Source organism: Fundulus heteroclitus, chromosome 18 (assembly GCF_011125445.2).
Source record: "Fundulus heteroclitus isolate FHET01 chromosome 18, MU-UCD_Fhet_4.1, whole genome shotgun sequence".
Classification (NCBI taxonomy): Eukaryota; Metazoa; Chordata; class Actinopteri; order Cyprinodontiformes; family Fundulidae; genus Fundulus; species Fundulus heteroclitus.
The window spans coordinates 35,634,124-35,660,680 of NC_046378.1; the positions used below are offsets into that span (position 1 = coordinate 35,634,124).

General features: G+C 41.3%; 1 protein-coding gene across 4 annotated transcripts in view; it reads left to right on the forward strand.

The window, feature by feature from the left end:
• The window catches only part of aplp2 (amyloid beta (A4) precursor-like protein 2), an 85,220-nt gene that overhangs the window by 23,740 nt on the left and 34,923 nt on the right, over positions 1–26,557 (forward strand). For all 4 annotated transcript variants that reach the window (XM_012868285.3, XM_021319378.2, XM_012868283.3 and 1 more), the window contains exons 2-3: positions 22,594–22,767; positions 24,082–24,208. In XM_012868285.3, coding sequence (XP_012723739.2) covers positions 22,594–22,767; positions 24,082–24,208 — 301 coding nt within the window. The remainder of the gene's footprint in view (positions 1–22,593; positions 22,768–24,081; positions 24,209–26,557) is intronic.

Below are 26,557 nucleotides of genomic sequence, written 5' to 3' on the forward strand. Positions count from 1 at the left end.
AAACTCAGGCTGTATAGCATTCTGACAGGAAGTCCGTTCATTCATAGGAAAGGGCTTCCTGTCAGATTTAGGTCAGTCTGATTCCGTCCAGAAACAGTTCAATGCATTCACATTTTGCTGACATGTTAAAGAAAACATCATTTTATCTTTTCTTTGTTTCGCCTGTGTGTGCACATTCAGAACAGCTTCTGCTGCATTTCATCTTATGCCTTGTATGATGGGTAGCAACAATAAAGCCAACCTGTTTATTCGTCAACTGGAGAAGGACATTTTTCAATTCAATTTTATTTATATAGCGCCAGTTCATGAAACATGTCATCTCAAGGCTCTTTCCAAAGTCAGACTCCATCAAATCCTCCAGGTTGGTCAGAAAGTTTCCTCTCTAAGGAAACCCAGCAGGTTGCATCAAGTCTCTCCAAGCAGCATTCACTCCTCCTGAAAGAGTGTAGAGCCACAGTGGACAGTCGTCTGCATTGTTGATGGCTTTGCAGCAATCCCTCATACTGAGCATGCATGAAGCGACAGTGGAGAGGAAAACTCCCCTTTAACAGGGAGGAGAACCTCCAGCAGAACCAGAACCAGGCTCAGTGTGAACGCTCATCTGCCTCGACCCACTGGGGCTTAGAGAAGACAGAGCAGAGACACAGAAAGCACAGAAGCTCACATTGACCCAGGAGTACTTTCTATGTTAGATGGTAGTAGCAGGTAAATAACTCTGACCGTACACCAATAACTCTAATCAACGTTAAAGCAAACTGAGTTTGTGTGTGTGTGTGAAGTAGGGGGTGTCCCCCTGTAGCAGATGTCGAGGTTTTGTCTGAATAATTTAGTGGGAAGTTTCATGAGCTGCTCAGAGATACAGCTGGAATACAGGTGCTGAGAAGCTGAGTTGATAAATGGGTGCGAGAAAAATGCGACTTTCTATGTTAGATGGTAATAGTGGATGATCTGCCTCCCCTGGATGATGTCACAGCTAACAGAAAGCCAGACCAGGTGTACCTTCTATGAAGAGAAAAATGACAACAAAAAGTTGAAATAACAACAAACAATGCAAATTGGAGAGTAGTAGGAGAACTCAGCAGAGTGAGAGAAATAGACCCTGATGTCCTCTAGCAGCCTAAGCCTATAGCAGCATAACTGTATAATTACGATGCTGGTGTCTTGAGTCATCCCTCATTTCATTGCTTGTCGTCTTGGTCAGTTATTCAAGCATTTTAAACGTCTTTTAACATGTTTCTTTAGATTTAGGCTGCTTGTTTTGCACTCAGGTTTAAGAGAAGAGACTATTTTCTGCTTGTCAAGCCAGCTGGTTCTGCTTTAGCTAACATTTAACTATAAATGAGTGCTGGTGATGTTGCTGCTACACCATTTCATATTTTTGCATTTATGGTCTTTTATAGCCGTAACAAAAGATGATTTAAGTTCATTTTCTGTGATCTACTCTGAAAGGGGATGTTTTATAAAATCTTCAGAAAAAATGTAAAAAATTAGAAAAAAATACAATAAAAATAACCTTGTCCTTCGGTTTGGAAATTCTGGTTCAACAAGCAGGTAAATTAAAATAAAAACATAAAGTAAGAATATGAGACTTTACAGTAAGCGGAAATATACAGTATAAGAAAAAAATTCAATATGATATCTAATCATATTTTTTATGAAGATTTAGCTTCAGGCTTAATCAAAATACTGAAACAGTTCAGTCTGCACCTCCATATCTGTTCAGTTCAATTTATTTACGTATAAGTCACAACACACATCATCTCAAGACGCATTATAAGCTCAATTCAACTGACTCATCCAGACAGATTGGTTGAAAAGTTTTCTATCTAATAAAACACAGCAGGTTGCATCGAGTCATTGACTTCACTCACTCCTGGATGAGCGAGTAGCCACAGCGGACTGTTGCTGGCATTGTGCTGTTGACTTTGCAGCAATCTCTCACACTGAGCATGCATGTGGTGACAGTGGAGAGGAAAACTGATCTTTAACAATAAGCACATTAGCTGATTTTTTTTTTCGGGTACAAAACAAAAAATGATTGGGACAAAATGGTTAAAGATGGATAGTGTTTGGTGTGCGAGTTAGCAAAGGTTACAAATTAACAAATTAGACTAAAAAGGTTCAAGCAACCTTGGATAAAAGTGCCATGGCATCACAGCATTTAATCAGATTTATTTATGTAGCGCTTTTCAACAATCCATATGGTGCACAAAGTGCTTTACAAGCTTAAATGCAAACAAAAAGATGCTGGGACAAAATGGATAAAACATAGAAATGTATAGGAAAATAAATAAAACCTTTTTTTGAATAAAAATTTTAAACAAAAATATGTAAGATGACAGAAAAGCAACAATTTTTCCAGCTGCTGCTGAAACATTACAGCATCGATTGTTACCGTGGAGTTGGAAAGAGATGTGCTCATCATGCAAAACGTTATCCTCTTTTACCATTTTGCTCTTCAGCGAGTGGCAATGAGAGTCAAACAAGCTGATCGCTGGTTAATTAGTCGAGCTATCTGCTTGAGTAACTAGCCTGCAGTCTGCTGCTTAACAGACGTGCTGCTCAGAGGTTGCCAGCTGAGTGAAAATGAGAGGAAATTCAAAAAAACCTTTAACAGATGTTAAGAAAATCTGAGAAATTGCAGAAAGGAATTGCTAGAAAAATCCTAAATTCCAACTGCTTGGATGGGAAAATATTTAAAAACTGTGTTTGTGTGGATGGAGAGAAAATCAAAGAATCAAAGAAGTAAAGTTCCACTCCTTCCTTCATCTTCCATCCTCTCTGCTGCTCTGCAGCTAGAAACCAATCTGTCCTATAATCTGGGCAGGTAAGCAGATAAAAACCAAATCTAATCTCATGATTGCTGTGAATGACCCCGAGGGTTGTCTGCGACTGAGATGGAGAGGCGACGGAGAACTGCCAGGTTTAAATATCCAGCCTCATATCTGTGGAGGGAAATGGTTCGTCGGCCTCCTCCCGCTCTGCCCTGCTTCCCGCTCCACCAGCTGTCACAACGAAGGGATAATAAAACACAGGATGCAGCAGGCATCCTGATGTCGACCGTCAGCCGCGGAGGGAATGGTCACAAGCAGCGGCTCTGTGCTTTTCTGTCTGATGCAGCAGAAAACAACAGAGGCAAAGATGGTGGCAGCCGCTGCCAGCCTGATGAGACGTGTCGCACGGAAAGATTGAGTGAAGATTTGAATGTGCAGGGGAAAAAAAGCAGCCCTTTGTCCTGTGATCATTTCTGGCTCTGCTACTCCTACTGGTGAATGTTTGACTTTTAAAGCTGCCCGCCTCGTGTTCGTTTGGACCCGACACTTTGCAGAAAGTTAATTGGTTTTTCTGTGAAAGTCACAGGCACACACATTTCTCAGAAGTCTTCTACAAAGACCTTTACTGACTAACTTTTTGTTTGCGCTACAGTCATTAGAATAAAAAAGAAACTAATTCTAATGGTTAAGTCTCTATTTAGATCCAAGAAATTCCAGCTTTCTCACACCCTCGGGCATCTGTTTTAAGTAGATTTTGTACCAATGCATCAATCTAGATGTTATAAAATCTGTTTATGCTTTGCAGTGTGTTTCCTATAGGATTAGGGGATTTAAAGTCTCAAAATTAAATTATAGCTCAAATTGTGGTATTTTAATGACTGTTTATCTCCATAATGCATTATGAATACAAACTTAAAAGGAGAAATCATTACATAAGGAGTCGTTAAGTTCACGGGTATGAAATGGTGTATACAAGTAGGAAGTGAAGAGGTAGAAACTGCAATAAAGGTATATGAAATGCGAACTGGCACCCCTGTCCCTGTGAAATATCCCGTGTTTAATAAACCCGTAAAGACCACTGCAACCTAAAGTTCTGTCCAAACTCACGTAGGCCTATTACAATGAACAATTAACAAAGGAATCTCAATTATTTCAAATACTTGCAATAACTTGCATGGATATTTTCCATAATTGTCTTCATTCACTTGTATAGGTTTTAGATAATATCCAATGACCAGTGGCGCACATACATGGCATAGCAATTGTTCCTGTTTCTGACCTAATATGTGCAGATTATGTTTTGAGCATTGTTTTTGTGTGAAAACAAAAGGAAATCATTTGTATTTGCAATAAGCAGCAAAAAAAAAAAAAAAAACAGTTGTTTTGAAAAGTTCTAATTGGGGATATTGATGTATAAATCTCCTTTTAATAGCATGGACCAGGTTGTGACGTCTGTACCATCGTGGGTCACTGCTAATGCATGTAGAGAGCTACAACTTAATGACTTATCCCCATTTCTGGTCTGCTAAACAATCTTAATAACAAATCTTCAGATTAATTGGACAATTATGTTAAGAAGAACACTGAACACAGTGTGACAGAGATTTTAGAAAATGACGCTGAGTCCTTGATTTCTCTATTGATATGCATTGTTTTTATCAGGGTATACTTTATTAAGCTCATTGAACATCTTTTCATCTGAATTACCAGTTCTAACTAAAAGATAAAAATACTTTTTAGCCATCTCCCACCTCAGATTTTCAAGCTGTCAGTCAGGCAGGGAACTTTTTTTAATACCACAATAGAAATGGTACTTTCCATATAAACATGAACTGTTTATTTTTCTCTATGGATGAAAGTGGTCCAACTAACTGGAGGGTTTTAAAATTGGTGCAAAGATTTCTTCTCCGCAGGGAAAAGACTGAGGGGGGGGGGGGGGGGGGGACACTTTGTCCTAATTAATAGCGTTTTTTTATTTTTTCTTCTTCTGGCCCAGAATTGCTCCACTTCCCTACATTTACCGGCTTTTAGTTGTCTCGTGGATCCAAAGGCATTTACAATAACAAAGAGAATAATTACTGACAAGAGTGACAGCGCTGTGATAAAGTGATGATCCGCTAAGAAAGACAGGAAATAAAACACACAGCAATGAAGGAGATGACAAAGCAAAGCTACTGAGGGTCAAACAGAAGAACGAAGCGTTTCACCTGGAAGAAATTTATTATTTTTTAAGTTCCTGTCATGATTATATAGAAAAAAAGAGAATAGAAAGATCCGTTGTTGTCCCACAGTGGGGAAATTCAGATGTACCAGCAGCAAAGAGCAACATATATTATGAGAAACCACGTGAAATATCCTCAGCCCAATCTTTAGCTGCTAACTGTGGTGTTTTCAGGAAAGTCATCCGTGAAAACTCAGACAGCTGAAGGGATTTCCTAGCAGCTTTCTTTTAGCCGTTGGCGAAACGCTCGTTCAGAATCCAGAACTCTGCTTTCAGTCGTTTTCATTTAGGCCGTCAGCACAATCAAGCTGCTTGAAACGTAACCGTTTTAAGCTTAAATGTCCGTTTAAACGTCATAAGGTATTGTGCAAAAGTCTTGGGTTAGCCGTTGTGTCTGTGAAGCGCTTTCTTGAAGTAGTCGTTTCCAGGCTGACTTCATCTCCTGTTTCACTCTTTCAGTCCAACATTAATGGGAATTAAATGTATAGACTTGTTTTAAAACAGGACAAATTATGACAAATTTCTGCTTTTTTTGTACATAGATTCAATTAACAGAACGAGAACAATGTTTTGTTTTTGCTGCGTGTGCTTATAGAAGGACCAGTTGTGTTTTCCAGGAACCAACTCAGAGCTGCTGCAGTTATTTTTTATGACTGTTTGCATTGCATAGGGACAGATTAATCACAGAAATCAGTTATCTCATTATTCATGCACAAAGAGATTCGGTTTATCAGACCTTTAGACAGTACTTGGCACAGTGGAAATGGAAAGAACTGCTTCTAAGCAACTATTTGCAAGAGTTTAGCAGTGGAACCGGTTTGGTGGGAAAGACCCTGAAAGTCATTTCAACATCTTCGCTTTTCCTACTTTTGCAGTTTTGGTGTTATTGCACCTTTCTGTTTGTGTATAGAAAGAAACCGTCTGCCTCGGGACGTTTCGCTTTGATTTAAGATCAATTTCACGGTGTTCTGTTGGGGAAACTTGGTTAAGGAACTTCAATTAATATTAGGGGAGTAATGTGCATGTATTGGTGCTAAAAAATATCCAGTGCAGTATTGTCTGTTGGTTACACACATAAATACTAAGTAATACGTAAATGCAGTGTTTTATACCTGAATACATGCAGAATGCCTATGTGAGAAGCTAATTGCGTAACGCAAGTTTCTATAGCACAATCTTTTACTCTAAGAAAAATACAGAAATCTTCCTCAGGAATTTGTGCTTGTTATTTTTCTGTGTCAAACTTTAAAATTTTGTGTTGCTGTCTTTGTAACTTTTTTGTTGTTTTTAGTTTTATCAAAACCACTCTCTTGTAAATGGGATCTTGGATCCACCGATATAAATGAAAGTTAAAAAGAAAAAAAAAATGGAGGCCAGGTATCCAGCTCACTGTGCATCTAACTGAATTACTCACCTGAAACAGGGTCAAGCTGAATGCCACCTGAAGTCCAAATCACCTGCAGCATTCCACCAGTCTAAAACCTGCAGAGCATTAGACGTGACAACACACTTGTACTGTTGTGACCAGTCCCTCTGACCAGAGGGGATTTCCCAGCAGCTGCCTCTTTGTGGTGCATTCAAGTGCATCTCGTACTCTCGATTGTCTAAATGTCAAAACAATTCCAAAGTGAAGTAACCCTTTTTTATTATTATTATTTTCACACATCTTCACAGTCTGATATATTATTTGAGTTTATGATTATTTATTACCATAATGCATTGATACTATCAATACTGATCTACTGAGAGAAATGGCGTATTTTCCGGACTATAAGACACACTTAAAATCCTTAAATCTTTCTCAAAGATTGATGATGCGCCTTATATATGATCACCGTTCTGCTTACTGACTGATTTTATGTGGTACAATACTCTCAAAATGCTTTAAAATGTTAGCAACAAAGGTCTTTCACTCAACGGCTATCTGGAGTGTTACGCTGCACTGTGTCACTACCTGATAGGACCCCTGAGATGTCTACAAGACTGCCTGACTGTAATGACGAAACTAGAATTGCATTCATGTAAGACAGCCTGTGCGTGCCTGTAAGACAGCACGCGCTAGCAACAATGAACCTAGGAAGTTACTTCAGTATAAACATTATGTTTATTTTGGCCTTATGTTAGAAACAGGGCAGTGTAGTCAAACTACTCTGTCCTCCTGAAAGAGACGGATAGCTCACTCTCTCAGCAGAGAATGGTGTAAGGTGACCAGATTTGATTTCTCTAATGAAAACTGGGGACATCTCTGATTTTGTTAAGCATAGAATCTCTGCCTGAGGGTTGGTTTGCTTTGTCTGAACTGCAACGCTGACGGGGGGGAAGGTGCGTTCGGCAACGCTCTTCTACATCGGGACGGCAGCAAAACCGGGTAAATATCTCTTGTTGCGCTAAACTATTTTTACTCGTGATGCTCTGAAATCAGGGAAATTTCCGGGGACAGCTTTTGTTGGGGACAGATCATCCAAAACGGGGTCTGTCCCCAGAAATCAGGGACATCTGGTCACCCTACCAGAGGGGCGGAGTCATATTACACATTTGGGAAGAAAATGTAATATGCCTTATAATCCCGTGCGTCTTATATGCGGACGAAGACGCACATAGACACGTTAATTCACGCTGCGCCTTGTGGGCCGAAAAATACGGTAAACTGATAAGCAGTTATTCTTTCATTGAGAGTTTAGGAGCTTTTTTGTCTGAATGATTCATATGTTTGAATTGAGCTGAAAAAACAGGCAACATCCAAAGCAAAACCTTAAAAAGACCGTCACAAAGATCTGGTGATCTACTTAGAAAGTCTGATCTCTTGGAAACAAAGTCTAAGGAAAAGAAGGATGGATCATTTTCTTTTTTCACCTGTGGGCATGCTTTTGATCCATGTCACTTCCAGAGGAAAAGAGGGGGAAATAATTAGAAGATTCTGGGACTGTGACTATTAGGATTCATGACTTACTGGACCTCATGTTTATCTACCGGGTGTCGTCGCTAACATGCGGTAACGCTTCCCGCGGGTTTCACCACTGCTTGGTTTCCAGTCAGCGTTCAGTGGTGCGGATTGCTCCCAGAAGTCAAACTGGGCCGGAGTGTTTGGGCAGAAAGCGGCTTCAGTCTCGGTCTGCTGGCGATGGGATTTCTGGACGCGCCGATGGGCTCTGCCATGGCGATGGTGCGGTTTGCTTTGTTCAGAGGACAGACGTGGCTTTGTGGTCTGCTGCGTGTCCGCTCCGTGTGTCCGGAGAAATGTCTCAGCTCATAAAGCTGAGGGGGTCATTTTCTTGTTTTCATACAAGGACATAGTGGAGCTGAAGGTTTTATTCTCTCCATCAATCTGTCACGTTCGCTCGTATCCCAGCCTCTCATAACCGAGGACTCCTTCCCTCCTTCCCCATTATTATTTTCTACCTCTAATCTTTTTTTCTCCCGTCTTCTCCTCCCGCTCTGTCGCTGTCGGCTTTTGATGATCTATCGCCCTACTTTCATCCCCCCCCTGCTATTCTTCTTCACTGCTCTTTGCTACCACCTCCTCCATCTCTTCTACTCTACCTCATTCCCCCCCCTCCTTTCCTTCGTCCCTCATTGGGAATAGCTGGGATGCTTTTGTAGACCGTTTCCACAGAGACGAACCATTTGCTTGAGTTTTCCGTTTGGTTGTAAACTGCAGAGATGCCACACTGTCCCACCCCCTCCGGCACAGAGACGGAGCAAACACCAGTGTAAACCGTCCAACTGTGGTAGAGGGGAAAAAAATAGTGATGCACCTTAATCAGAATTTTGGAGCAAAGAGGTAATTATTCCTTCAAAAAGGGGCTTTTATTTTGAAGGAGACATCAGTGTCCTCTTACTGCCGCTGCCTCAGGCCACAGAGACACATGCAAGTTACTCTGAGAAATGTGAGCTTATTCTTTAAAAAGAGAGAGAAAATGGTTAGTTTTTAATAAGTCATGGACCTAAATATTAATTTATAATAAAAGCGGTGTTCTCGAGGGCTTGACATACTGTAGCTGCTCTCACCCAAAGGGCAAACCTTCATTTCGTTGCCGGCAAACGGAGAGATTTTGCTGTTTTTGCTCACTTTCTTTCTTCATCACCTTCTCTTCTCCTTTCTCTCTGCTCTCATTTTAAATTCTTCCCCAAAAAAACTAAAGACTTATTTGATAAGTTATTGCTTGGATGGGTAAATAATTATAGAAATATTGGTTAAAGCTGCAGTGTGGTGTTCTGAGAAAACCCTGCCTGAAAAGCCTGAAGGTTTGAACAGGCGCACCTTACAGCGGGGAGCGGCGGCCGTGTTCTGAGAAGGCTGCGAGTGTCCGGTTCGAACCCCGCAGACCGCCGCTATGGGTCCATGAGCAAGACCCCTGAAGCCATGAAGTGCAGGGAAATGTAGTAAATTTAACTATTAAGCACAATTTATGGTAATCTTTATTCCAAATGATGTCTCCAAACGGGTAAGCCTCACATCTTTTTTTTGGGTCTCTTGATTGTTTTTTGATTTGATTTATAAAGCTGACAAGAAATTGAACTTAATGCACTGAAAATCAAAATGAAACTAAACTGAAAATTCAATATTGAAAAATTATTTGAAGCTGATCTAAAGAAAAAAAACTTTATTATCCTTCTGATATTTAAATTTAGTTGTTTTTTTTCCCCTTCTTTTGCTTAAGTTATTATACTAATCTGGGAATAATTATTACATTTCTTGTTTGAATTAAAGAAACACGATTATTCTATGTTTAAAATATTAATACTAATACGGGGCAGCCATTGTTTTGGGGGGTTTTTGTATTTTTTTTTTTTTTTGTTTTGTTTTTTTTAATCATGGTTGCTTTTAGACCTAAACTTTTTAATTATTTTCTGTCCTGTTGAAAAGAACTGAAGATGTTACAAAGCCAAATACACGGTCACGCCATTCACCACCCCCTATGACCGTTATTGTGATTTATAAATAGTATTTTTGCAATTTCTGAGGGTACTTTTTAAATTTACTGTATTGGGAATATCACAGTGGTTTCTTAGATAATATTCACAATTGTGTGTGGATTTGAAACCATGATACACACTTTTATTTTTATTTCTGAGCGTTTGGAAAGAGTTGCCATGAGATTCAGCCAAGCTCCAGAGGCTTTCCACTGTTTCACACGTTATAGCAGCTCCACACACACGTTTATTAACGAGGACGTGTTTGTTTGGGTCCAGGCTGGGCAGAAAGGGCGTAAATGTTAAACTGGACCTGTTAGCAGCGGGTCGCACCGCTGTTCTTGGGTTTTCCTGGTGTTTTCCTGGCCTTCTGTGTGTTTTAGTTAAAGAGGAACAATGTGTCTGTCTGGTCATGAGGTGCTGGGAGTTTTTTTTCTTCGAGCAGTATAACCTAAACAGAAGAGTTATTATTATTTGCTCGTTCCAGAGCAGCACTTTCAACGCTGAAGGGGAACAAATTAAAATGTCCTTCACAGGAATTTATTCTGTGCTTTCCCCGTGAACGCTTTCTGAGAAGTGAGAGGAACTGGACTCTGAGCTGCATTTCCTTAGAAAGGAGGAAACCCACGCTGGGCTTTATGTGCTACAGTAAATTTCATCGCTTCTGGTTTTGTGTGCAGAAAGTGGCATTTACTGGACTCCGCTGTCCCCCCCCCCAAACATTGCGGGGCATTTTTCACTCCGAGGGTTCGGAGCGGTGACTCACCGAGTGTCGGATCGACGACAAAAAGCCTTTTTTCTTCTTTCGTTTGCCTTGCAGTGAGGAGTGGGGGTGCAAGATCCCTTCTGGCTTTTGGCTTTTTTCCTTTTTAATTATTCTGTTTTTCATCTCTCTTTCACCTCATCTCGTTAATGTTGGAGACTGGCAGGAAAACGTCACCCGACGGTCCTTCAGCTGCTACCTGCTGATCTGTGTCTGTTGTGAAAGGAGTCAGCGGCTCAGGTCACAACCTTCCCATCGACTTCATGACCGCGGGAGTCACCCCGCTGCTACACCCATGGAGGCGTAGTTAAAAGGAGGCTCAGATAAATGGAGAGGTGGATGGATGTTAAAAGGATGGCTTAGGAGACAAATAACAGATAGATGGACTTATAGATGAAACGTAGAAGACCGAATTGGTGGATATAAGCCAACCTACGATGGCTATAAGGATAAATACAATGACTTGCGCTTGGAGGGATGACTAGATAAAAACATGGATGAATATTAATGGATTAGGCTGCGTTTTACTGTCTATATTCTGTGTTTTCCTGCATCCCAAAGCTCCCCGCCATGTTGTGTGGGCTTTAGTTTCTCAGCCATTAAAAATAAACGTCCGGTGGGAACTTTAAAGGCAGCACAAATTAGGGCTGAACGATTTTGGAAAATAATCTAATTGCGATTATTTTATTTTTTTTCTTAATATTGCGATTTAATGCGTTTTTTTTTTCTAGTTTAATATATCATGTCTTTTTAAACATATACAAACAACAAATCAATTTGTTTCCTCGCTGTGCAGATTAGTTGCTAAAAGACCCACAGCATCTAAACTCAGAGCAGAAATGATTGCGTTCTGCCTACAATATATTTCAACCAAAATTGCAATTTTGACTGTTCTCTGCATTAACCACAAGCAACAAAAATGACTTCTAAATAAAGATTTTTGTAAACAAGGACTATTTTAAACAAGAACTTTTAATGTTTCTATTAATCAGAATATTGTTCAAGAGAACAGCTTTTAGTTGATTTGGACATCAATCCTTGTTGAACATGAAGTCCAACCAACAAGCAAGACTATGTATTAAACTGATTGACCTGTACTTAATGCTATGTATGATTATATAAACTCTAAAACAAGTAATAAAATTAGATTATCTCACTGCTGCAACTGTCTTCCCTTCCATGTGGAGCAAACCCACTTCAAACATTTTACCGACACCTAATGGACGTGTCTAATCCCCTAATTGTTACAAAGCCAAAAATTGCAGACTCTGCGATTTGGAAATTGCGTTTTTTTTAAATCGCGATTATATTGAAAATGCGATTAATTGTTCAGCCCCAGCACAAATCCATCCAACTGGACACATCCAGGAGAGGAAGGACCCTAGCACGGGTGGTGAGAAGAACGTGGGGGGACTGTGGGATGCCGTCTGCAGGATCTAGACTCAATTTATGTAGAACGAGTCCAAAGAAGGGGCCAGACGCTTCTCCACTGATCCCACCCACCCAGGAAATGTGCTGTTTGCCCCTCACCCGTCAGGTAAACGCTTCAGAGGCATTAAATCCAAAACAAATAAGCTTAGAAAGAGCTGTGAGGGCAATCGCCCCCTGATGGGAGACTGCAGTCCAACGCTTTAAGATCATTTCTAGGTTATTATATTGATAGGTTCATGCATTTACGCTTATCTACTACGTGTTTGGCCAATTGTTTTACACTCTTAACGGGCCTTAATGCCCTCGCCTGATTTATGTAAAGTGGCTGAGGTGCTAAAACTGATGGAGGGCGGTGGGGAACATGTGCAACGATGATTGGGATCTGATATGTTGTTCAGCGTTAGGATGAACGGCTCGATGGTAATATAGATACATGTGTGAATAATCATTTCTTTTTATATTATACTACATATTGTTGAATAAAGTTAATTGTGATTAAAAACAGAGGGGTTACAACATTAAATATGAGGTATGTTGTATTGATTATTGTCTGGCCTGCCAATAGTACAAAGTAAACAAAACGCAACAATATCTTAGAAAAAACTTGTTTCAGCCGCAGCTATTTATCTATAGTCTTTAGGGGAAATGATAAGATAGTTTTCTGGTTCTGGGAGCAAACATGAAGCTCTTGCTGTCAGGGAATGAACTTTTTCTTCATGGTTTTAATAGAGAAGAGCTCCGAATGGCTTACAGCAGAGGTGTCAAACTAATTTCTATATGTGGCCACTTTGGCATGATGAAGTCATTAAAAGGGCCGCTTGCATGTGTAGAGAGCTTACAGGGATGTTTGAATCAAGCTATGGCACGTTGTTGTACACAGGAGAGCGATTTATGCATTCCAGCGTTATTTCCTGCCTTTTTACTTTATTTTCATTCACATGTTGCACTTCTGGACTAAAAATGAGGGGAAATGGCAGTGGAAGTCTTTATCAAACCTGCTTAACAAATATAACAAAGTCTTTAGGCTTTAAGGGAAGTGACTGATGCAACAAACGCAAATCACGGTATTTTACGGTAGCTAATGGAGAAATATTATCATCCCTCTAATTAGAGTAATTCCTGCCTTTTTATGTGGAAAGGAATGAGGGATCAGGATTGATTCTTTTTCCCTGTGCCCGTATTTCTCCATATTTTCTCACAGCTACGTCTTTATTTAAGCGTTGGGCTGAGCACGGGGAAGGATTAGCTGGATTATTGGTGCCAGGCATTTCTGTGCACAGTCACATGCGCTCTAACGCACGTTGGGAAACCCACCGATCCTAAAAGGCGCCTGTTTTTTTTTTTTTTTTTTTAAAGGAGCTGCCCCACCGCTCCTCTGCCAAATTTAGACCGGTTGCCACGGCTGAGTGGGACCTTCAAGGTTTATAGCGCGCCTGACACTGGAGCTGACATGTGCTGTTTGCCCCTCATGTTTTTACACACGACTCAGGGCAGTTTAGCAGAAAACGTGTCAGAAATGTTCGCATGTCTGCAGAAAATGTTGGTTTGGCTCGCTTCGGCCGACGTCTCGGTTCCCACGTGTGTGTGTCTCCGTGCCGGCGGATTCTCACCCAGTTGTTTTAAGCATTATGGCTCTTAGTTGTTCACATCTCCTGATTTACCCTCTCAGTGTGCGTCCCATGCTCACACCGAGCTGGTCAACACACAAATTGGATTAGCTTCGTTGGATCTTCCCCAGTTGACTTGTGGAGGGTCAATAATTGACCCCAACCCCACCAGGAGGCTTTTTTTTCCCCCTCAAGCCTCATCCTAGTCTGTGTTTCCTTTTTATAAGGATCTGAAAAACATTTTTATTGTGTTACAACCACAATTTTAATTGTATTCTGTTGCAATTGGAGGTGGTAGACCAGACGGTTGTGCTTAACTGAGAGATTAAAAAAAAATAAATGCAAATCTGAAAAGGGTGTCAGTATTTTTGCAGAACCACCTTTTGCCGCAAATTCAGCTGGAAAATGTTTTGGGCTTCGTCTCTGGTGCCGCTGTACGTCAAGATCAGGGGCCTGCAACCTTTACAGTCTAAAGAGCCATTTTGCCTACAGTCCACTTGAATTAAACTCGTTCAGAGCTACAAATGTTGCCTGGCCTTTTGAAAAAAAAAAAAAAAGACTTTTTGATAAAGATCTACTGGTAGGGGATATGTTGTCATCGTCAAAGTAACGCCATTTTATGTCCATTTAGAGGTTTAAGAAAAGAGGATGGATGGGATGTTGATATTTGTGAATAATGATGTAAAAAAAAAAATCATAGATTCCAAGTTAATGAAAAAATATTGATTGAAAATTAAGTATTAAATGCACTTTGAGCATCATTCTGTTGTGAAAAAGCAATTATTCCCAGAAAAAAACTACTAAAACCTGCACTTATTATCATTATTACATTTAAATGCCATAATAAAAATATAATTTGTAGCCAAAGTTATTAAGAGCCACTGAGGAAGGTCCAAAGAGCCACAGGTTGCAGACCCCTGGTCTAGATGCTAAGACGTTTCTGTGTGCATTGTGAAATAGCTCAAGCTCTGTCGGATTAGATGGAGAGCATCTGTGAACGTGAATTTTCAGCTCCTGCCCCAGATTCTCAGACAGATTTAGCTCTGACTCCATCGGTGCGTTCCATTCGTCCTCGGTAGTCGGAAAATCTAACCGGAACGGCCCCTAAAGTCGGGATTACTAGTCGGAAAGTCAGACTTTGACATTCATGAAGGGAGCTACTCGCTGCATAATTGAGTAAAACCTCATACTTTGAGGTTTTTAGCAGCTCTCTATTATTTATGTAACATTTAGTCGTGCAGGTGCTGCCTTTACGTGTTCATCAGACGGGATGTTTTCAGCTCGGTTAGTTTCCACAAAATACCGCCTAGAACAGCGTTATTTTCACTGTTTTAGCAACAGTAGCCATAGTGGCTAAACCAGTAATGAAAGATCGCCACCTATTGTTAAATGTTTCATGTTCAGTTGAACAGTTTGGCCCGGCTTAAAAAAATAAGACAAAGATTTTGCAATAAAATGTGACTTTAAAACTCATTTTGTGACTTAGGTTGGCTATATTTGCACGGTTAACAATGGCTTTGTGTGAGCGTCCGTGTTTATTTTTCCTCATTCTGTCCAACAAGAGGGAAACTGGAAAAGAATCTGCGACTCGTTAGTTTTGACCCCCGAGCTAAAAGGATTTGTTGTTCTGCTGGAAGGAGAAGCTCTGCTGAAGTCCCATGTCTTTTGCAACCTCACTGCAAAAACGTAGCTAGGAATATATGTAAAAATTTTCTTAAAATGAGTGTATCTGTCCTTGATTTGAGCAGATAAATAAAATAATCTGCCAATGGAATAAGAGTTTTGCACTTAAAATAGGAACAACTCATCTCCATCATCTTATTTCAAGTGCAGGATGTCTAATTATCTTATTTTAGGGGTAAAAATGCTCGTTCCATTGGCAGATAATATTATTTACCTGCTCAAATCTAAGACGGAAACACAAATTTTAAGAATATTTTGCTTATTTTTAGATCCGTTTTTGCAGAATTGTGTTTTTTAGCCATTCTCACAGCGTGATGCAGCCGGCACCACGTTCTGTCATGTGGATCCTGTGCTCAGAGCGACGCACGTAGGGTTTGCATGCAGACCTTATCCGACCAGAGCACCTTCCTCCACGGCGTTGACTAAATAACCTGAAATGCTTGCCTGGATTCTGCACAGATCAGGCTTCACTTTGTCACATTTATAGCATTAAAAAAAAAAACATCTCCCTTCAGACTTAAAAATTTACTGAGCTCAAATATCCATCACGGTAAAAGCAAGCCCTTAATTTTCTCCCGTCAACGTTTCTGTGATTTGTTGCTCTTTCATTACCCCTGCAAAGTTTCCCTGCGACTGCAATCGTTTTACATTCTGCTCACTCACTCTGTGCAGAAAGCAGAAATACTCAATTTCATTCTTAGATCTGTGTTTCTTTTTTGTTTGTTTTCAGAAAGTCTTGACACAATGCGAAAAGGTAAAACTGTCTAGCCAAAGCGTTGAGGTGTTACCGGTTCCAGTCTATCAGAGTGTGTATTTATCCAGCGCAGGAACAAAAAGGAGGGTTTGTTTGCACCAGAAAGCTCAACGTGTTATTTCTCAGGCGGCACGGCCGTGTCTCGGCTTGTTCCAGGGCCAAATTTGGCTGAGGCCGCACAGAGCAGCCCAATAAAGCGTGTTTTTTGTGCTGGAGGCGGACTGGGAACGCAGCAGCGTACTGGTATGCGTGTGTTTTTTACATTACAGGGTTAGAGAGCGGGCTGAATGATCCCCAGCCCACGCAGTCTGTCGTTTATTGCGTTACAATCTCGATTCGGATGAAGATCAAACTCAACGCAGCTCGTAGGTTAATCCCTGCGTCTTGCTGCTGTTTACCCAGTTTGCCTGAAAGCTCCGTCGTCTCGCTGCCTCTCCCTTTCTCCCAGCTTTCCACTCCCTTTCCTCTCTCCCTTTTTTTTTTGTCTCTGGCAGTGTGGATAAGCCTTCACACAGCAGCAGGTGTTCACACTTACACATGATATTACATCCCAGTGAGTCAGAAACCACAGATCAGAAGGCTCGGCCGCCAGGCGTGGCACCGGATTTTCCATAAAGTGCGTGTTCGTGTGTGTGTCAGACTCAAACCTGACCCCCACTTGGTCTATGAGATCAGATAAATGTAGATGTTTCCAGAAAATCACTGGAGTCGTCCAGCCTCACCTTCTCTACCTGAATGAGCTGTCGGCCCTAGCCTTTCCAATGAGGCGCTTTCTTTTAATTAGTGTTGATGCATTCAGACACTTGATTAACTAAACTTAAATGTTACTCATCTATCGGACAACCTATTGTGTCAAATTGGTGAAGAAAATTAAAAATTAAGAGGTAAAACGCAACAAACCTGAAAAAGAAATGGGATTAAAGTCCACTTCCGTCTTATTTTTGGAATCAGATATTTCCATTTAAGAACAGTTTTATAAGATTGTAATGCATGAAAACGACAAACTGACCCGACAGTGTAGCTGCAAATCCCCCACAGGCCAAAGTTTAGATAATATGTACCGCCATGTTGGATGTCCAACTTTATTAGACCCAGTTTAAAGGTATCCACCCATCACATCTACGCTCTTTCAGGAGGAGTGTATGCTGCTTGTCAAGACTCGATGCAACCTGCTGGGTTTCCTTAGAGAGGAAACTTTCTGACCAACCTGGAGGATTTTATTGGATTTGACTTTATATATAAATAAAATATAAATAAAATGGAATTTAATCCATCCATTACTCTATAAATCAATCAGTCCCACAATTCACCCATCCATTAGTCCTTTGAACCAACAATATATCTTTCCATACATCCCACATATCACTCATCCCTGTGGTGAGATTAGTTTCCATCTTGTTTTAGGGCTACAATAGTTTTTTTCCCACGTGTGTTTCATTAGTTAATTTTTTTTTAATGATTCTGTTGAGGCACAGTTCAAAAGCATTGTCTAATTTTCATTGGTTAAATTTCAGTACATTTTTATTTATTACATTTCTCAGTTTAAATTTATTTCAGTGACGATTGTGGGATTTTCTTTGATTTAACTGAGGGGCACCACGGCTGTACATCCACGATTCCTCCCACCATCCAAATCTTCATCCATCCCACCATTTGCTCATCTATCCAGCCATCTGTCCATCCACTGACTCCCCCATCCCTGCATTCATACATCCATCAGGCTCCATCCAGGATCTTGATGATGATGATGATGATGATGATGATGATGAACTTCATTGCCTTTGGTGCAGACTCTGGCTGCTGCGTGGCCCAAACTGTGGCTGTCACAGTACATTCACACGTAAAAACACAGCTATAAAAAATCCATTATAAGGAAAATAAATGCATAAAAAAAGCATGTCAGTTTAGTTTAAAAATTTGGACGCCATTGCCTACTTCCACAATTTACTTTCTGATGTTTATTGCTTTAAAGGAAAGAGGAACAAGCAAGCAGGGACTCTAAGACGTCGACCTAAAGGAAGAAACTGATACTTTGAATAAAGAACATGAGTGACTTTTCTGCCATGATTCTCCCTTTTTTTTTTCTTGTTCATTTGGTCCTGATCCATATGTCATGGACTTCTGTGAGGACTGAATCAGAAAACGGACTACTTTACCGTTTGGGCCTCATGATGTTGCTCCACTCGCCACCAGAGCAGAGCAACACTAAGCAGACCCAGCTCAGATCTGCCTTTGCTTTGCTGCCACTATGTGGAAAGAAGATATTTGGCCTCTGTGTGACGAGCAGTAAACGTTTATAAAGAAACTGCTGCTGTGCTGTTCATTCAGGCAGAAAAGACCTGGTCCTCAGACAGACCACCTGTTGCTGTTACTTACCGGACGGTAATTGGCCCCAATAGAACTGGTCAAAGTTCTGGTGGACAGCTGAGCAAACGGTCAACTTGACTGACCAGAGGACGTAACGAGGCTTTTGGAGTCGTAGGGGGATTGTTTAAGCTTCCTCCGGCCCTGATCTGTGTGCTGAAACTGGGTCGTTGTTCCTGGTGATGGAGCGCGTCGTTCCTCGCTCAATCAGGAAAAGTCGCTGATGCTTCCATTTGGCCGCCTGCCCTCCATGCCTCTCATCTAGGGTTTCCGTGCGGGGTTCACTCGCCGTGCCTGCTTTTCCTCATTGTCCCGTTGACAGAGCATCCTTTGTCCAAGCTAACCTTATTCTAGGCCAGGTTACATCTATAACGTACCCTTTTGCTGACCCCCCCCCAGCGCCTCCCTCCCAAAGCATGATATCCAATGTGCTCCAAGGACTTGCAGAGGTTTGGTGTAGACGAAGTTGATACTAATATTATGAACTAGGGCTGAACGATTTTGGAAAATAATCTAATTGCGATTTTTTTATTTTTTTTTTCTTAATATTGCGATTTAATGCAATATTTTTTTTTTTCCAGTTTAATTTATCATGTCTTTTTAAACATATACAAACAACAAATCAACTTGTTTCCTCGCTGTGCAGATTAGTTGCTAAAACACCCACAGCATCTAAACTCAGACCAGAAATGATTGCGTTCTGCCTACGATATATTTCAACCAAAATTGCAATTTTGACTTTTCTATGCATTAACCACAAGCAACAAAAATTGCCTCTAAATAAAGATGTTTGTAAACAAGGACTATTTAAAACAAGAACTTTTAATGTTTCTATTAATCAGAATCTTATTCAAGAGAACAGGTTTTAGTTCATTTGGACATCAATCCTTGTTGAACATAAAGTATGTATTAAACTGATTGACCTGTACTTAATGCTATGTATGATTATATAAACTCTAAAACAAGTGATGCAATTAGATTATCTCACTGCTGCAGCTCTCTTCCATTCCATGTGGAGGCAAACCCACTTTAAACATTTTACCGACACCTAATAGACGTGTCTAATTCCCTAATTGTTACATAGCCAAAAATTGCAGACTCTGCGATTTGGAAATTGCGTTTTTTTTAAATCGCGACTATATTGAAAATGCGATTAATTGTTCAGCCCTATTATGAACCTAATAAAACTAGTATGTAAGTGTATTTAATTGCCGCTACACCACCTTTCTGTGAATCTACTAACACTTTTGACACGGGACAGAAACTCGTAACATTTCGACGCCTTTCGGGGCGAGCTGAAGAGGCACGTGACTCCAGACGTAGTGACTTCCTCCTCTGTGATGCACAACAAGCCTTAAAACTCTTTGTTAGCCAGACAGTTGATTTTTAACGCTTCTTCGTCTTTTTTTTTTATGCCCCTCCCCCTCCAGCCCTAGCCCCACCCCGCCTCTCATCCACCCTGTGAAAGGAAAACACAGGAAGGGAGAGCAAACAAGGCTGTTTATTTGCTGTTTAATTGGACCTCTTTTAATTGCTGTTTATCTTCCTGGGGTCCATTTTCCAATAACAGAAATATTATCGCTGTTTGCACTTACACAACATTGAATTCCATCTGGGGCAGAGATGGGTAGAGCGCGGACAGAGGGGGGATTGTTGTGCCTTTTGGACGGGATTCAGCTCATAATTGTGTTTTTTTTTTTTTCTGAGTGCTACGTGCTTCTGTAGCTCGTATTTGTGGCTGCAGCTCAATTCAGTGCACACAGCAGCCAACTGCTGATTACACAGCACTTGTTTTGTCCTCTCTCTCTGCTCCTTTTGTCAGCCCCGAATCAGGCAGAGAGTTTTGTCCAGTGTCCCCCTTCTCTCTGCCATAAACGACTCCCCCCTCCCGTCTGCCTCTTACATTTTGTTAAAGCCGGGGAACCAGAAAGCGTTTATTTATTTTTTCTTCTTGCTCATTCCTCAGATGTCTCTGAGGGTTTGAAAATTGTTTTGATGATCTGATACCATCAAGACGAAATCACGTCCGTTGCACTTCCTGTTTTGGAGGCTTGCTTTGAATTCGGAGCTGTAGCCCTTTTAGAGGTTCGTTAGGGATTCAGCACAAGGCGAGTGTTGGCTGCCACGACTTATTATATCAGTTAAATCTTACGCCAGTAAATCAGTCTTTGAAAAGTTGCTTAAAAAATTTCCTTTTCTCTTTTAAAGAGGAATGAGGGACCAGAAGCCTTGACGCTCATCCTTCCTTCTGCAGGGTTTAGTAAACAGTGACGGCGAGGACAAACGTTAAAGGGTAATAACAGGTTTCCTCCCACGTTCAAAGGGTAAGATGGTAAGATAGAGAGGGACATTCAGGCAGGAAGTGAGACAGATTCAAGCAAATCTTCAGGAAACAGGATTTCATCAGGCGATTCTATCATTTCGACTTGAAAGCTTGACCCAGAACAGATTATCATACCATGCTAATTGACCAGAAAAGTGGGTTGAACTGTCAGGTACTCTGATAGTTTGGTTCAGGTATAATTTGGCAGACCAGGAAGTTTCTGGGTCCTTTAGGAGTAATAAATATGAGCAACAAAGATCACATGTGGGGTTCCACAAGGCTCCGTACTGGAGTCATTATTGTTCAACATCCGTCCGCTAGTTCTGATTATGGAGCCCTGCAACCATCTCTTTCCATATGTATGCTGGTACTGTTCACTTTTAAAATTCATATCTAAAAGTATTGATTAAAAAATATTTTTGATGTAAAAGACACTGAATGGTCTTTAAAGATTTATTGTTTTTAACTGTTATCTTTTTTAATAATGTTTAAATTTTTGTGCTCAGTCTTTGTGAAGCACATTGATTTTTTTTTTTCCTTATGTGTGAAAATTGCAATGTTGGTAAAATGCTCCTCGCCTCTTAAACTCTTTAAATCACGACTGAAAACATCTGTTTACTGCAGCCTACCCACAAATATTGTATAATCTCATTTTGATCGTGTCTTCTTAGCTTTGTAATTCATCATCATTCTTTCCTTTGTTTTATATTGTACTTAAAATGTACCTCCATCTTTTGCAATATTTATTGTATTCAATGTTTCTTTGCCTCCGTGCCTTCATTTCATCATCCAGAGAAGACGGCTCACCTGCTACTACCATCTAATGTAGAACAGATTACTAGATCAATGTGTGCTTCTGTGCTTTTTTGTTTCTCTTGTTGTGTCTCTGTTCTGTCTTCTGTAACCCCAGTCGGTCGAGGCAGATGACCGTTCATACTGAGCACGGTTCTGCCGGAGGTTTTTTTTCCCCGTTAATGGGTGGTTTTTCTTCCCACTGTCGCTTCATGCTTGCTCAGTATGAGGGATTGCAGCAAAGCCATGTACAATGCAGATGACTCTCCCTGTGGCTCTACGCTTCCCCAGGAGTGAATGCTGCTCGTCGGGACTTTGATGCAATCAACTGGTTTCCTTATATAGGACATTTTTGACCAATCTGTATAATCTGACCCAATCTGTATAATATGATTGAACTTGACTTTGTAAAGTGCCTTGAGATGACATGTTTCATGATTTGGCGCTATATAAATAAAATTGAATTGAATTGAATTGAATTTCCTTGTAAAGTGCTTTAAATTACGTTGTGCAGAAAAGGTGCTACTTTAATGTCTGTAAACATGATGGTGGTAGAATCCCTCCGCTTCCCTGTTTACCTTGAAGGGTAAATGATGCGTCCTTTGTGGGGAGACTCGGCTCCCAGGAGAGCCGTACAAGCGGAGCTCTGCCCTAAATCTGAATGTCCTGTTTGGTGAAGCGCAAACAAACTGCCGCTATGTTTGCAGCTCTGTGAGCTGTAACCGAGCAGACGCAGAGGTCCGGGAAGTTTTGAACGCGCGTCCGATCAGACCTTGATGTCCGCTTTGCAAGACGTTCTGTGAGCGTCGCAGCAGCAGCAGCTCTACTGATGCCGCTCCATCATGTCTGCTGCAGCCGCTTCATCCGGCCTGACTCCTCAGTAGAAAACGCTGCTTTCGGAGCGACACTTTCACAGCTTTCATTGGATTGATAATGACCGCCGCCTTCCTCCTCTCTCTCCCTGCAGGCTCTGGCTGCCAACGCGGGCGCCGGGTTCGCCGTGGCCGAGCCACAGGTGGCCATGTTCTGTGGCAAACTCAACATGCACGTGGACGTTCAGACCGGCCGCTGGGAGCCCGACCCGTCGGGGACCAAAAGCTGCGTAGGAACCAAGGAGGGCGTGCTGCAGTACTGCCAGGAGGTGAGTCACGGCGACACAGAGGCCTCGCCGTCATGTCCGTGTTGAAATCCAGCCGCTGAGGTCATTTAGCTGAAGGATGTGACACAGCAGGCTGTCATCGTTGCTCTGAATGATCAGATGATTTTATTGGGAACAGTGGGTGGATTCTTATCTGAGTTCCTTTTTAACGTTAGATGGGTTTGGCAACAAAGGGATGGAATTTAGAGCTAGCCTTAACATGTGCAGCTAAATACCTTTTTAGAATATCAATGAAAAGCTCATTTATTTCACTAATTCCTCTCGAATTAAAACCCATTTAATACAGATTCATCACTAACAGAGGGATATATGCCAAGAATTTGGTTCCTTTAGATTTTTTTGGCTGCTGTGGTTTCCCAGAAAATTAGAATAATGCATAAGCTGAATTAAAGGGTTTTGTTTTTGTACAGAAATGTCAGCCTGCTGAAACGTGCTCTTACTAATTCAGTTGGGACTAATTCTGCATGCTCTGCTGAGATGTTAAGGAAGCCCGGGGTGCTTTAGCAGCGGCCTTCAGCTCCACAGCGGCAGTGGCTCTCATCTTCCTCTTGATGAATCTTTTCTACGGGGTTTGGATCCAGTCACTGAAGCAGGAATTGGTACTTTTGGGTAGCGTTACCATGTTTTAAAATCACTGTCTGCAAGAAGAAGCGTCTTATAATGTTGTGTCACGTTTTTAGATGAAAGTAACGTTCTTCAAAATCGCTTTAATGTTCAGATTAAACAGAAATAAAACTTTTCATGCTTTGTATCACGTCACGATTATTAAGTAATTCATTATCATTCCAGTTTCCTCTTAGTTGAAGGGACTTTTTCTCTTTTTTTAGTTTGTGCGAGGATCTGAATTAGCCGGGAAGATTGAACGGGTCTCTTTTAATTTGGTGGTGATCTGTCCTCAGAGACGAAGCTCTTCCAGGAGGACGGATTTTATTGTAGTTTGTGGCATTTCAACTAGTTGGACCCTCAGCAGGTCATTTTCTTGGCTCTGCCTGAAATTAAGCAGGTGTCTTTTCCCCACATCGTCCTTGCCTTGGCCTCCGTCCGTTAACAGAAAAGGTTGCTGGTAATCCTGTTGGGGGGGGGAGATGCTTCAGTTGCATTTTCTACATGACATTTTCGTGGCATTTTAAGGAAAGTGCAAACATGTGCTCTCTGTCTCAGTCGAGCAGATGCCATCTCGTAGGTATAAAGCCCGGATTTAGAGGATCCGGCGACGCTCCTCTCTGCCAAGAACACGGCGCCACAGGGCTCCGCTATCACTGTTTGATATCCACGTCTTCTTTTTCGTTCCAACAGATGTATCCAGAGCTCAAAATCACCAACGTAGTGGAAGCCAACGAGCCTGTCCGCATCCAGAACTGGTGCAAGAAGAAGAAGGCGTGCAAAGGCCACGCCCACATGGTGGTCCCCTACATGTGCTTGGGTAAGCTAGCGTCTGAAGCAGGCGTCCCTGCTTCTGGTGGTTCTTTTTTTTTAAATCCGTCCTCCTCCTCTGCTCTGCTCTCTGTGCAGAAAAGGGAAGAGCTTATGAGTCAGTTTAGCCTCGGGCGGAGGTGACATTGACTGATATTGGATTCGGTTCACTAATTCTGGCCTTTAGCTGCAGACTGAGCCGATCCACGCTGGACGGGGAGTTAATGTCTCCCAGAACGGATGGCCGATGGGAGGGGAGGGGGGGGAGGATTTTATTGCTGGGGAGGCTTGTTGAGCAATAAAGCACAATCTTATTTGCCCCCTCAGACAGTGGTCATAAACTCCCGCTGACACACAGGGTCAACAGCGGAGGCCCGGCTTTATTACATCTCGCTCCTCCGTTTGCCCGCGCTGTCATGACCGCCTCGCTTCCTCCTCTGTCTCCTGGCAGCGTCGCCGTAATCGGCAGCGGCAACATGGCCGCGCTCCCGCTTTATGAAATGCCACATGCAGCCTCGGGGTTTGCCTCAGACAAGCACAACAAACACCACAGCGCGCTCCGTCTCCCTCTGAGGGTGGAAGGAAACGGAGAGCTGGATTCCTGAAAACGGAGATTTCTCCTTCCCGCTGCTAAACGGAGGAGGAACGTCTTCCTCTGGGGAGAAAAGACCTTTTAGACTCTTGCTGATAGAGCTGAGCCGTATTCTGAGGTTAATAAAATGAAACTGCTGCTTTGGCTTTTGTTTGGGTGTTTTCTGTTGCGAATCTGGAGAGGAGAACGTTTTTAGGGAATTTGTTGGACATCAAACACTCAGACGGAACCGGTACTTGTTAGCCGACTTGGAAATGGAGATTTGAGCGATTCATGGTTGGTTTCAAAAGTTTCCTTTTATCTTATGTCCTGGAGCCACAGTTTTTAGATCTTTTTGAGTCTTGCATATTTTTTGTTTATTTCAAGTCTGTCTTGAAGGAATTGTTGGGAAGTCTTGAACAGGGCTTATATTAAACGGGATCCGTTTCAGATACAATTATAATACAAGACATTTTGGCAGGTAGTAGTGCTATATTAAATTATACTGTTATATTGGACTGTTCTATTATATATTTAATTATCAGCCAATTTGACATGAACCATTTTCCTTCCCTTTTTAAAATAAAAGAACTTCACACATTAAAAAAAAAGACCAGGAGTTAAATTTATTTCTCACTGCTAGGTTTCATTTTCAGTCAGAAATAAGAACGCGTCGTCCAAACCCCATGAGAAAAATCCCAGTATTTTCTAAAGATAAAATATGTGTTAACTGGAATAACAATGACACACATAGATACACTTCTGGGTACATTATAAATTAAATAATGGTCTAAAAATGTAATTAAAATTAAAGTAATTTAAAATAAAAAATGGTCTAAAAAAATCTTTTCTTTTTTTTACCCACAAACTGTTTTCTGCAGTCAGCATCTTTCAAGTGTTTTTTTTTTTCTGTGTTGGTTTTATTAACTGAGGATATTTTACCGTCAATCTGTGTCCTGTGGTGTTTTTTTGTTCTCTGAACTTGAAGGACAGAGTTCCCTCCAAGCAGAAGGTAAAATGTTACTTTACAGATATAAAAAGGTCAACTCCCCTTGTAAAGATGTGCAAAAAAAAAGCATAAATTTCAATTCATCCTTAAAGTCCAGCAACCATAATCAAAACTTTAAGTATGGAATTAACTCGACTTTTAATTTCGGTACATTTATTCTGAGGAGAAAAAAATATTGTAACAAAAATCAAAGCCCCGATGACTCTGCTTCAGTTTTCTTGCAGAAGCCACAGGGTTCGGGTTTAAAGGGTTTTGGTTTCCAGGAAGTCTGGAAGAGAATTGGGCCCGCAGCATCACAGATCCTCCACCATGCTTAACAGATAAGTGTGGGAAAAAAACTAATTTCCACTGTTGTTTCACATCTGAACTATGCTGTCTGACAGAAAGCTCAATCTTAAAGCACACAGCTACAGGTAAACTCCTACTTCCATTTATGACTGGATAAAAAAAAGGCTTTTTTTCCAGGATGATAAAACAAATATTTAGTGGTTAGCATGGAGACGTGTTGACCAGGCTGCCACTCTTGGCTTCAGTCCTCTAACAGCAACATTTTGAACTCGTTTTTCTTCTCCTGCCTGCCATCCTGCTCCCTGAGCCTGGTGGCTGGGTTGGCTTGGGTCCTCCTCCAGACGATAAAGTCTGTTTTTATCCTCCCAGGAAAACAGGAAGTCCTGGATTGCAAGATTAAAAGCTTTTTTTTTTAAGTACAAATCCACCGAAATAGCTCCAGTTTACACCGTTCTTCAGAGTTCTTCAGGGTCCCAATTATTCTGCTCTTG